Source organism: Zonotrichia albicollis, chromosome 25 (assembly GCF_047830755.1).
Source record: "Zonotrichia albicollis isolate bZonAlb1 chromosome 25, bZonAlb1.hap1, whole genome shotgun sequence".
NCBI classification, from domain to species: Eukaryota; Metazoa; Chordata; class Aves; order Passeriformes; family Passerellidae; genus Zonotrichia; species Zonotrichia albicollis.
In genome coordinates, this window is record NC_133843.1 from 1373137 (window position 1) to 1385411 (window position 12275).

The 12275-nt window shown below is 55.7% G+C and overlaps 1 protein-coding gene across 16 annotated transcripts in view; it reads right to left on the reverse strand.

The window, feature by feature from the left end:
* CASZ1 (castor zinc finger 1) overlaps window positions 1-12275 on the reverse strand; it is a 186115-nt gene that overhangs the window by 76412 nt on the left and 97428 nt on the right. For 2 of the 16 annotated variants that reach the window (XM_026797335.2, XM_074558328.1), the window contains exon 1: window positions 5950-6111. The exons of 13 other annotated variants lie outside the window; for them this stretch is intronic. In XM_026797335.2, the coding sequence (XP_026653136.2) occupies window positions 5950-5998 (49 nt within the window). In that variant the 5' untranslated portion in view covers window positions 5999-6111. Of the gene's footprint in view, window positions 1-5949; window positions 6112-12275 lie in introns of those variants that run through there. One more of the 16 variants, XM_074558333.1, reaches the window with a different exon arrangement.

The following is a 12275-nucleotide window of genomic DNA, read 5'->3' on the forward strand; positions in this document are numbered from 1 at the left end:
TGCAGCAGCACTGGGGGGAGCACAGAGACACCCAACACACAGGGCAGACACCACCCTCATCTGCTCTTGCTGCCAAGAAGGATTCATTCATGGCAACGATGATGCAAGTGCACAGGAGCAGGGTGTTCATCATGGCAATGCCTTGAGAGAGCAGCCTGGGGAACACCAAGTTCAGCACAGCACCAACACGTGAGCGTCCGGGAGCGTGGAGGTGGGTGAGTGTCTGGGGCAGACCTGCATGTTCAGGACAGAGTGACAGGGATGTAGGTGTTGGGTGTGGGGAACACCTCCAGAAACGCGCCACCAGAGCTTGGTGTTTTCACTGATTTCACAAGAGAGGCTCTGCTAAAATGTCACCTCTCCAAAGCAAAACAGGAGCACGTTGGTGAATCATCTCTTCACACCCCAAAACCAGGAATGGGTGGCAAAGCTCTCTAGTGAGGCACCAAATCCTCAGGGGATTGTCATAAAATGCACCCAGTGACAGTCTTCCCATCCTTTTCCCTTGTATCTCCTGTTCTCCACCCTTTGCTTTCTCTTGCCAACCTGCATGGGTTGTTCAGCTTTTATTCCAAGCATGAAACTGCCTTAGGACTGGAAGCTTTAAGCAGTTTCCCAGCCTCCAGAAATTTTCTGGTTTTGTTTCTCCACAGCAGAGCAAACAATTGCTTTGGTACCTAGCCACCACACCTAACTCCTAAATGCAACGAGAACTTGGAATTCTTTGGGAAACTTCTACAAGAACATATTTTACGTGAGTGAAACGCATGTTTTTTGTTCGCCGTAACTATTTCTTCCTGAAGGGACTTGACAAACTTTTATTTTCTGGAATTACCCCATGAAGAAAGATGGAAAGTCCCTTGAGGAAGAGATGAAGACTGGTGCCAGGTTAACACACTGGAAAGAGGTGCTGACAGCTGGAGTCAGCCTCTGAGATCTCTATGGATGGGCAACAAGGGGCTCCACAGTGTGGGTGAGGGAACAGCATCACCATCCCACTCCAAAACACACTCTGCTCTGCAGGTAAAGCCTGTGCTTACATGGAACAGCAGTCTAGACCCTCACCTGTGATCAGCACTCCTGCCTGCTCCAACCAGCAGCTCCTGCCAGGGACCAGAAGCCCACCCACAAGAGCTGCACAAAGGAGATGCAGCCCCAGGGTACCAACCCCAGCTGCAGCCCTGCCCTGTCACCATCTGTCAGCCCAAAGATGGGCCCTGTCCAGAGAAGCTTTGCCCATCCAGGGACTGCCCTGCTGCCCTGCCACATCCACCCTCGTGCAGCCCCACGGTGCCCTGGCCCAGCCCTTCACCACCTGTCCCCCTCCAGCCCCTGAGCACTGTGCACCTTCTACATCCTCAAGCCAGTCCCAGCTGCTGCTCCAGCCTGTGGATCACCGGTCAAGCAGGAATGGGGATTAGAAACCAGCAAGTGTTTCTTTTGTTACCAATTTCTTCTTCCTTCTCCCCTGCAAGCCCTCGGAGACAAAACAGGGAGCAACAAGGTCCTGGTCCAAGGGGCTCTCCATCCTCGAAATGGATTTTACCTGTCTCTGAAAGCTGCCTCCATCTCTCACCCCCCATAGCTTTCTCCCTAGGGAAATCAGCCTAAAAGGGGCTAATGGAACAATGTCCCTCTCTCTCCCCCCTCTCATTTTCTCTCTTTTTTTTTATTAGCATTTGTGGAATTTATTCCCAAACTCTCCTAATCTTTCGTACACAACCATTTGATTTGCATAACCCAGCCCCCTCTCATAAAAACTGGCTGCTAGTTTAATTAAAAAATGTAAATTTGCTGTCATCTCGGGGCCTAGTGAATTAGGACGACATCGGCATTTTTTATTGCTGAAGACGTCCAAATTGATCCAGTCCGCACTGAACCGGAGGGGAGGAGACGGAGCCGCGTGGGACTTTTGGCTGGAGCTTCTGCCCCTCCCCTGCTTCCAGCCAAGCCTCCTCTGCCCCCTCTTTGCTTTGCAAAGTGCAGCTGAGGACGAGGACATTGGTTCTCCCAAACCCCAGCTGGATCGGCGAGCACGGCCTCTGCAGTGTCAGCACTTCTGGGAGCTGAGCCCTGGGTGGCACCTGAGCTCTCCAAACCTTGGGAACGGCTGCATCTTCAAACCCTGGCAGGGAGGGAGGGAGGGAAGGAGCCCAGGCGGAGGTGGGACATGCAGCACAGGCAATAGTTATCTTCAACTACTACAGGACTTTTCATTACTTTCCAGACACTTTCAACCAACTTTTCAGAGGGCGCCTAAACCGTAGGCTGCATAGCAGCCCAGGGGTACGATTTGATGTCAGAGGGAGAGTCAAAGTGGCCACAAAGGCTCTCGCTGGGAGGACAGCCAAGCGCCAAAGTGGGACAGAAAAGGCTGTGTAGGCAAAGCCCTGAGATCCAATCGCAGGAAAGAGGGCTCCGGGTAGAAGCATAAACAATTTAGCAAAACAGAAAGAGAAACTGATGATATGGAAACTACACATCAATGCTGTGATCCCCTCCAGTCGAGGTATCGGTACCATTCCCAGCCAGTTTCAGTACAAGCTGCCTCTCCCTGCTGGGACTCTGTGTCTCGTGAATGGTGTAGTACCTGCACACATCAGAGTGCACCCCACTGTCAGTGGCAGACCTGGTTCAGAAGGACTCATGAGATACAGCAGACAGAGCACAGGTGAGGGAACAGGAGTTCACCTCAGAGATCAAGCTTCTGGCCTTTTTGTGAGTTATCTCTCTACAGTGCCAAAGCAGTAGAAACACTCCTATGGACTTCAAGCAGCTCTGAAGAATGCTCTCCAAGTAATAGCTGGGTGCTGCTTGTTCCATTTTGGGAAGGTTAATCCCTGCCCTGCTAAACCCTTCTCCCAAGGAACAATCTTCACTTGGTAGACTTAAGCTCTTGAATGCTTTCTACCCAACAAGTATCTCATAGAACTACTGAAAAGGGACATGAACACCCAAACCAACTGCCGGGGAACCTTTTACAGAGCACGAGCTCACGAATGACACCAACCTTGACTGAGCCAATGTCTCCCAAAAAATCTGGTAAAAAAAAAAACCAAACAATTTGCTACCAGCCCAAAGAAGGTGTTTCTATCCACAGGGTGTTTCAAACAACAGCAATGATTTGACAAAGACACCAAATGACCCTTTGAGTGGGAAACTGGCTATTCCTCCGCCCATTTACCATAGGTGTTTTGGTCCTCATTCTGAGGTCAGTTCCTGTAATCTCATAACTAGGATAACTAGGCTGGGGAACAGTGTCCCAAAGGAAGTGACAAGTACCCAGTCAGTCAAGGTATTTAAAACCAGACTCACAGAAAGTCACATGCAGGGAACATCTTGCCACATTCCTGCGCAGATGGACTCAGTCCACAAATTCTTTTCCGCCCTTAACCATTATTAACACTTCTGGTCCTAGAAGGTCCATGCATGGATTGACTGAGCTGAGAAAGCCCTCAGCAAGAGCAGACTGTCAGACCCCACATACTGAGTCCCTCTGGGAAAGAAACCCCTCTGGACTTGCCTCTGCCAGCTGGCAGCTCGTAGGAGCAGCCCTCGGGCACTGCCTCTAGAGAGCCACTGCCTGAGGGCTTGGAGAGAATTCAAGAGGCAGCGACTGAGGGAGATAAGCTGGCCCAAGTAGATAAGGGTTAGAGGTGGTGATTATGGGGCAGGTCTTTGCCCCAAGATCATGACAAGACGGGTTCACCCACACACAGATCATAATGCTGACTTAAAGAGATCTCCCCGATGCTCATTTCCATGGCTTACTGCAGCCCTGGGTTCCCACAGCAGAGACCAAAGCCCACATGCTACCCAGGCGCAGCCGTGGCAAGGCCGAGCACCCCCAGCACTCATGGCAAGGCGGAGCAGCTGTGGCAAGGCCGAGCGCCCACAGCGCCCGTGGCAAGGCCGAGCACTCATGGTAAGGCTGAGCACCCCCAGCACTCATGGCAAGGCTGAGCAACCACAGCGCTCGTGGAAAGGCTGAACAACCACAGCGCTCGTGGAAAGGCCGAGCGCCCACAGCGCCCGTGAGGCGAGGGAGAGCCCCTGTTTGGGGAGGGGACGGCGCCGGCGGGGCAGCCCCGGCCGGGGGAGCCCCCGGGGCCGCGCTCCGCCGGCAGAGGGCGCTGCAGCGCCGGGGCACGGCCCTGCCCGCCCCAGCCCGGCCCGGCCCGGCGGGCAGTGCCACGGCTCCTCGGGATGGAGAGCGGGGTTCATCACCGCTCATTGCTCTTTGAAGCACGGGCCCTCCTGCAGTTTCACCACATCCTCAACTCCTGAGCTGCCCACGCAGCATCCCAGCTTCTTGATCTAGAAGGGAGGCAGCCGCACGCCCACGGCTGGGCCCAAGCGGAGCTGGCATGTCTTGCCCATAGGTGGAAGTGGCTCCGGAGCCACTCGGTTCCTGATATCAATGGTAGAAATAAGTAAATAAATGGAATAAACGACGACAAAATTATCCTCTCACTCACAATATCAGAGTACATAGTTCAGGCCCAGTCAATCATCAACCAGTTTATTACCATCTTACTCCTTATTAAAAAAAACAGCACACACTCTCTGGCAGTAATTACCTGGACCATGGCGCATTGCCAGCACAGGCCTGTTTGGCTCATTGCTGCCATTTGGTTTTTAAGTGGCAAAGAATGGTTTACACCATTTTGGAAGAGCAGGTGTAGTTGTGTTAGCCAGTACGGGGCCACGGTGGTGGGACCTGGTCCCAAAGAGAAAGGTATCATCACCCAAGGGATAGAGTCCTACCAAACTCTGAATTTGCACATTTTGTCAAATCTAAATGAGACTCTGATGCAGACGGTCCAAGGATTGGAAAACCCACCAACACTTTGAGCCCCAAAGCTCCTGGCTGCAATCACACTCCAGCCTGATGGAGACTTATCCATCATCACACCCAGCAGGGCCACCAGCCCAGCCCAGCCAAGCACCAGGCCGGAACCTACTCCCCATCCTGATACCTGATCAAAAACCAGTGGACAAGCCACAAAAAGCTACAATCAAAAACACACCCAACCCCAGTGCTAAGGCCTGTAATCTAAAACCAAAACATTGCCCCAGCCTGGCCACCTTTCCTCCTCCCTGCATGATGTGAAGGGGTGGGGGAGGTCTCATACACCTCACATGGAAGGACAAAAACAAACCCATCCCAGATATGCCCAGGCTGAATAAAACCAAAAAACAACTCATTAAATGTAATAAGCAGCCTCTTCATCTGACACTGCCTTGTCCCAAATAAATTAAATTCCTTTTCATTTAGGCAGTACAGGAACCTGACAAGCAACCTTTACCACCGACACGCCAGAGCTCAGGAGGGGGGAAAATATGAAAGAGAAAACAACCCACACAACTTACAACAAATACAAAGGCAGAATCATTTCAAAACCCCCATAAACTTCCCCTCCGCATCCTCTCACGGCCAGCCCGCTCCTCGCCCCGCTGTCCCGGCCCGCGGGGGCCGCGCTGCCGGGAAGGACCGACCGAGGGACCGGAGCCCCCGGCTCACCTCGGCGGGGCCGGGAAAGCGGGGCCGAAGCGGCGGCGGGCGCGGGAGCAACTTCCGTAAAACAAGTGAAAGAAGCAAAGTGAAAGAGGCGGCGAGCCCCCCGCCGCACCGCACCGCACCGCGCCGCACCTGGTGCGGCCCCGCGCCCCGCTCCGCCCGGCCCGCAGCCCTGCACCGCGCACCCAACAACAAAAGTTTCGGTGCGGCGGCGGCCCCGCGTCCGGAGAGACTGACTGCGCTGCCCGCAGCGCCGGCCCCGCGGCTCGGAGCGGCACGGCTGCGGAGCGGCGGCCGCGGCGGACAGCGCTCCGCTCCGCACCGCCCGGCGCGGGGGCACCGGCACCGGCGGCCGCACCGACCGGGGGCTCCGCCGAGAGGCGGGCGGGGGGCTGGGGGCAGGAAAAGGACAATTGTGCTGTACTTACCATAGTCGGAGAGACGAAAGCCGAATTCACTTAAATAATCAACTTTCATAATACTTAATTAATACCTAATTGCAGCTGATTGCTCCCGAATAACAAGTTGTTTAAAGCACTGATGTCATTGCCGTGCCGGTCCTCCCCGAGTCACTTTGGCAGCGGGGCCGGGGGCGGGCGCGCCGCGCGGGGGGCGGTGACTGGCGGCCGGCGGAGCCGCCCCCTCGCCGGGCCCGCCGCCGGGGGCAGGTGCGGGGCCGGGACGGCTCGGGCCGGGCCGGGCCGGGCCGGGCCGGGGGGCAGCGGCGGCGGGGTTACCTCGGGCGGAGCCGGAGCGCGGCCCTCGCGCAGCCCGCGGCGGTGCCGGCACGGCGGGCGAGGAGCGCGGGGCTGCCCCGCACGCAGGGCCGCCCGCCGGGACCCGCCTGGCCGCGCTGCCCCGCAGCCATCGCCGCCGGCCGCCACCCGCCCCGCGGCCGCCGCGCTGCCTCCTCCGGAAGCCCCGGGGCGGCGGGGACGGAGCCGCGGGCGCGGAGCAGACCGCAAACCACGAGGGGATGGAGGGGGGCGTGCGGGGCCGAGGAGCGGCAGCGGTGCCCTGGTACCGGGCACGGCAGCAGCCGCGGGCAGGTTTGCCCCCGCACCGCCGTCCCACGCGTGTCCGGGCTCGGCCGTGCGGAGCGCAGCGCGCACCGAGCAGGACCGGAGCCCTCGGGGCACTGGTGGCCGCCACCTGCGGGTGTCACAACCCCGGACGCATCTTGCCCTCAGGAGGATCACGGCGCTCTACCCCTGAACGCCGGGCCCGCGGGAGGCGGGGGGAAGGGGGCCCTTTCGCAGTGAATTTCCTCATTTTTTTTGGCTTTATTTTTCTAAGTAGCAAAGAATGCGAGGGAGGTTCTGAGAGGCGTGTTGGGTAAACACAGATATAAGCCTCTTTCTTTAAAACAAACGAGCAGATTATTTACCTGATTAAATAGGTATTTTGAGCAGGTTGTAGGCTGTTTTTGTGAACACACCACGTTTGGCTCCAGGATTTTGGCAGAGCTGGGCTCCTCACCGGGGCTCACACAGAGCTGCCCATGGACTTAGCAGCTCTTAAATCCTTTTTATAAGCAGAACTTAATGTGCTTCCCAAAGGAGGCCAGCATCATTACCCCATATGGATGGGGAAACTGAGGCACTAGTGAGGGAAGTGACTCGCCAGAAGTGGCTGGACAGGTTAGTCACAGGGCTGGAAGGAGCCCAGGTGTGTTTGGCTCCATGCACCAGGATGTGCTGCGCCCTGATAGTGTCCTGAGCCCAGAGACGCAACACAAACTGTAGCTCATCACCTCAGCAGTGCTGCATTTGCATGGCCAAAAACGCACAGGCAGCAATGCAGGCCAGAGGGCAGGGAGAGGGAAGAGGAGAGGGGAGTCATTTGTGGAAGCCACAAATATTCTGGCTCCTCTCAGAGAAAAAATCTAAACAAAGTCTAGTGAAACGGAGCCACGCAGGGACCTTCCAAGCCGGGAAGCACGTGGGGACAACAGTGTCAGGCAGGAGGCAAGTGTGCCCTGCCTGGGGGCTGCCCAGCCAAGCAGCACTCCTGCACAGAGCCCTGTACGGGACTCACCTTCCCACCTGGTGCAGCCAAGCTCCTGCTTCATCAGCTTTGCCCCCACTTCCCCACTCACTGCTTTCTAACCCCACCATCAGCTCCGATCAGCTGTCACCCCGTGCTGCCTTTACAATCCTGCCTGTCTGCACTTCAGCCCACATCACCCTCAGTCTCAGCGGAGCCTGCCCTGGTCCCTACACCTGAGTCAGGCACCACAGCACCTGCATAGGAATATCCCACCCTGCCAAGTAATGGACAGAACCAGAACTGTTTGTGCAGGCTCTGTAATAGATCAGTTTGGATTCAACACTCGCAGGTTTGAGTTTGCTGACAGGTCTCATAAGTTCACTGCACTTTATGTCAGATATCTTCATTTTTGCTTCCTCTGTGAACTTAAGATTTAAGGAGTGGGAGTTGTGCTCACCACCACCGTTCCCTGAGAAAGTGGGCCCCTGCTGGATCTCCTTTCTAACGCACTTTCTAACATGGATATGTCACTATGCACACACAGCCCCACAGACCCTCTGAACATACCTGTTCTTCTGCGTGCACCAAGCTGAGCACGTTCACACATCAGTATACAAATGCTCCCCACCCCTCCCATCCCAGCACGCACACGCAACATGCATATGCCCTCCACAAAGAAAATGATACTCTGTGTTCTCTGACATTCAAATACACACAATACACCGTGACACACATGAACCCACACACACAACCTAAACACACCTGCAGGATCCCCTCCACAGACTTCCCACTGTCCCTCCCACTCCTCCTTGCAGGAACAACTCGCCAAGGTGTTTTTTCAGGTGAAATCCACGCCCTGCAGCTGATGCAATGGCAAGGCCTGATTTCCTATCTCAGCAATCTCCTGTCACAGGATCAGGTTTTATTTCCCCATACTCCCTCCTTTGCCTCTTACCCAAGGAACGTTGGTTCTTTCCTCTCTCGGGGGCTCTGAAGCTTTCTGCCCCTGTGCCCCCCGTGAGGGTGGCACCTCCCCTCCTTCCCTTATCCCTTCAGGGCATGGATCCACTCTGAGGAGAAGCTGCCTCTGACTGTGCCCTGGCATGGGGAGGCCCCCGGACCCCCTGCTCTCCAGGAGCACTCGAGGGAAGGCAGCACCCCTCACCCTGCTCTGAACTTTGCTTCCTGCCATGGCGAGAGCCGCCCCATCCGCTCCAGCCACATCTGCCCTTCCGTGGCAGGTGAGGAGACCTCTCTGTGTCCCCTTCCACCCTCCCAGGGGCATGAGGAGCTCTTGGTAATTAATGTTTGCCAGGTGCTCAGAGATCCTCAGATGAAAAGTGCAATGGGAGGGGGAAGGATGATTAATTTATTATTATTACAGTTTAATGCTTTCCCCGCAGACAGTGTGCCAGGGCTGAGCAGGGGGTGAGTCACACTGAGATGTGGGACATCCCCCTTTTTGTGTCTCTTCTACCTTTGTTTTTTATGCTTAGCCCATTTTCTTGGCAGTTTCTCCCTCCTTAGCTGGAGCTGGCCTGGGGGCCTGGGACTGTGCTCTGGATTCATGTGGGATCAGGGCGCTGGCTCTCAGATTGCAGGTTGGAGATCTGGCAGTGCTGTGCCCCTCCTCCTGCTCCTGCTTGGGGAGTCTATTAGGCAAATGCTCCTGCCCTATTTCTGTAATTTTGTTTGATTTCTGTTTCGTCAAGGGAGGTGCCCAAAGGCCTCGGGGCCTGGGCGGCAGGAGCAGACAATCCATGCTTTCTTTCCCTTTCCTTCTCTTTCCCTCCTTCCTTCTCAATTCAGTTTCAATCACATTATTGGCACATGGCTCCCAGAACCCCTTGCCAAAGCAGCTGTGCTAAGTCTCAGCGTGCTGGGGAAGGCTCTGCTGGGAGCAATTCTGCCATTTACTGTTCCTTTGGCCTCAAACAGTTTGACACCAGGTCCCCACCATGGAGCTACTGCTTTCCAGGCACCCCAGAGCTTCCAGCATCTGCTGGAAGCCAATGCTGCTCATCTCTTGACCACTGCCCAGAGGGAATGACTGTGCTGGGAACGGGCCATACGGCACTGAACGTACACGGCATGTGCTCCACAGGGGCCCAGAGGACTTGGGGGGAAGGAGTGGCAGGGGTTTGAATGCACTAACAATTAGTTACAATTTACTGCAGCAATTAAAAGTGCAGCCTGGGGATTTCAGGGTGAGGAAGGTAAGGGCATAGTCGTACCCAGGCAGCAGGTCCAATAGGGAACGTACCTGGCACTCAAAAGCAGGTGCTCTGCCTGCAAAACCAGCAAACACCACCCTGAACCATCCTGAACCCCACACAGCCCCGGAGCCCGGGCTTGGCAAAGCACACAGCTGGGGGGAAACTGCTGCCCAAGGATGGGCCCCAGACTGCGCAAGACTTATTTCTGCAGCGCATGGGGCAAGCGCAAACAGAAATGGTGATTTCTGATTTCTGATTTCTTTCCAGAGGATCTGCAAGCCAGCTTGTGTTCCTGCAGAGACACGCAAATGAAAGCAGGAGCACATGCCATGTGCACACACACAGAGTCATGTAAATGCAACGACACAGGAAGACCTGAGCATGGTCCTGCAGCAGCCAGGACAGGGCTGGATTGGCATGGATGTTTTAGAGAGATTGTCCTGCTCTGGACACATGTGGAAGGCCTAATGGCATGCAGGTGTCAAAGGGCACTGGGTAGAGAGGAGGTGCCACCCTACTGACTCTACAGGGCAATGACTTGCTCCGCCAGCAGCTCTATCCTGACATGGGCTGGGCAGATCTGTAAAGGCTCCCAAGTAACAGAGATGGGGCAGGCCAACAGACAGGCTGGATTTTACAGGATTCTGACACTGTGGAGTAGGGCTGGTCTCCATCAATTCACTCTGGATTTAATGTGGCTTGGGCACGGGCAAGAGGAGAAAGGAGGGAACACAGAGGGAATCTGGCACATTGTCTGCTCTGCTCTACCTGCCCCATCACAGGCAGAGCCCATGTCAGCCCTGCTCCCATGCAGGGCACTGAGGCAGGAACAGGGCACTGCCAGGGACTGTCCCCAGAGGAGCAGTCACTCATTCAATACAAGTGACAATGAGGGGAGATGATGGAGGAGGTGAGAAACGGGCATCAGACCCAGGACTGCACACAGGGGGGACTCCCTGCTCTTCCTCCTCTGGGATGTGACAGCAGGATCCCCGCCCGAGCACAGCGAGGGAAGGCAAAGCAAGCTGGTGGTGGGCGCACTCCGAGAGCTGCCCGCGCCGCAGTGTACCCGCGTGGGCTGGCCCTGCTTGTGCAACGGGGCCGCCTGAGCTCCAGCGCTGCTGACACAGGCCATGTGCCAGCGGGCCTGCCAGGGCTCCGAGCGGGCCGGGAACGCGCCAGCGCCGCGGGGGCACGCAGCGCCGGCCGGGACCCGAGTGCCCCCGAGGGACGGGGACACCGCCGGTCATGGGCTGTCTGTACAGGGCTGGCTGTACAGGGCTGGCTGTACCGGGCTGGCTGTGCCTGTACCTGTGTGCCCCGAGGGCTCACGGACACGCCGGGCAGCGGCTGCCGAGCCCGGCGGAAGCGCGGCCGCGGCCCCCCGGGAGCCCTGGCACGGGGCCGGGGCTGCGGGAGCAGCGGCGGGCGCTAAGTGTGAGGCAGACGCAGCGATTGCATTACTGAAGGAGCCCGGGCTGGCAATGCCGAGCTATCGTCCCTGTAATCCTGTTAGCCAGCAATCTCCATTCCGAAAGAGCTTCATTTCTTTGTGAATATTTGTAAACTAGATATCTAATGGAAAATTATAGGAAAATTATAGTGAAATTCATGACGAAGAAATCCGATTAGCCCTAATTCAATTATGCCATCTTAGCCCACACAGCACATTTCCCATTTTTTTCCCATAAATACCAATGCCAGGGGTCCGGGTAATCAAATAAAATTGAAAATCATCTTCCCATTAAATTCAATTAGCTGCAATTTCTAAAGCCTATCAGAGATTTTAATTACTAAATTATAAAATTCTCCAATGCTAAATTGAAACTAAAAAAATTGCACATCCTTATATTTCAGAAGAAAAAAACCCAGCAGAAACCTTGAAAAATACCCTTCTCCTCCCATCAACATCCACGTGAACACGGGTCTGGGCAGGCTCCACCAGAGAAATGAGTGTAGAGGGACATGAGCCAGGCCTAGGAAAGAAGGTGGCTACCTCTGGGAGAAAGCGTGTGCATATCAGCTGAGATTAAAACCTAAAATCAGCCCTAGTTCAGCTGAGCTGCGCTGGAAGAGGGAAGGGGAGAGGCCAGCAATCCGAGCAGCGTCTTTGCTCCCTTTTCCCACACGAGCTCCTCGGGTCTGGCAGCCTCTCCGAGCTGCTGTGCCAGGCACCAGTGACAAGCCACCGTGCAGCTCGTGAAACAGCCGAGCCTCTCGAGGAGCTGGAACGAGCTTTGCCTGCAAATGGGCTCGGGGAGGCAATCCCTCGAGCCTCCCTGTGCCAAAGCCAGGGCAGCAGAGCTGGTGATGCCCAGAGGGAAGCAGGAGGGCAGATGCTAGCTTTGTGCTTCTGATAAAACTTCTTGAATAATGGCCATGCAAGCCTGGTCCTGACACTGAATTAAGGGAAGCTGGAGCCCTCAGCAAACTGATTTAGCTTGAAGCACTACTTCAGCGAACACGTGGGATGTTCCAGAGGAGGGGGATATAATCACCCTTCCCTGATAGCGCAGGGAACTCTCCGAGTTCACAGAGGCACAAGGCAG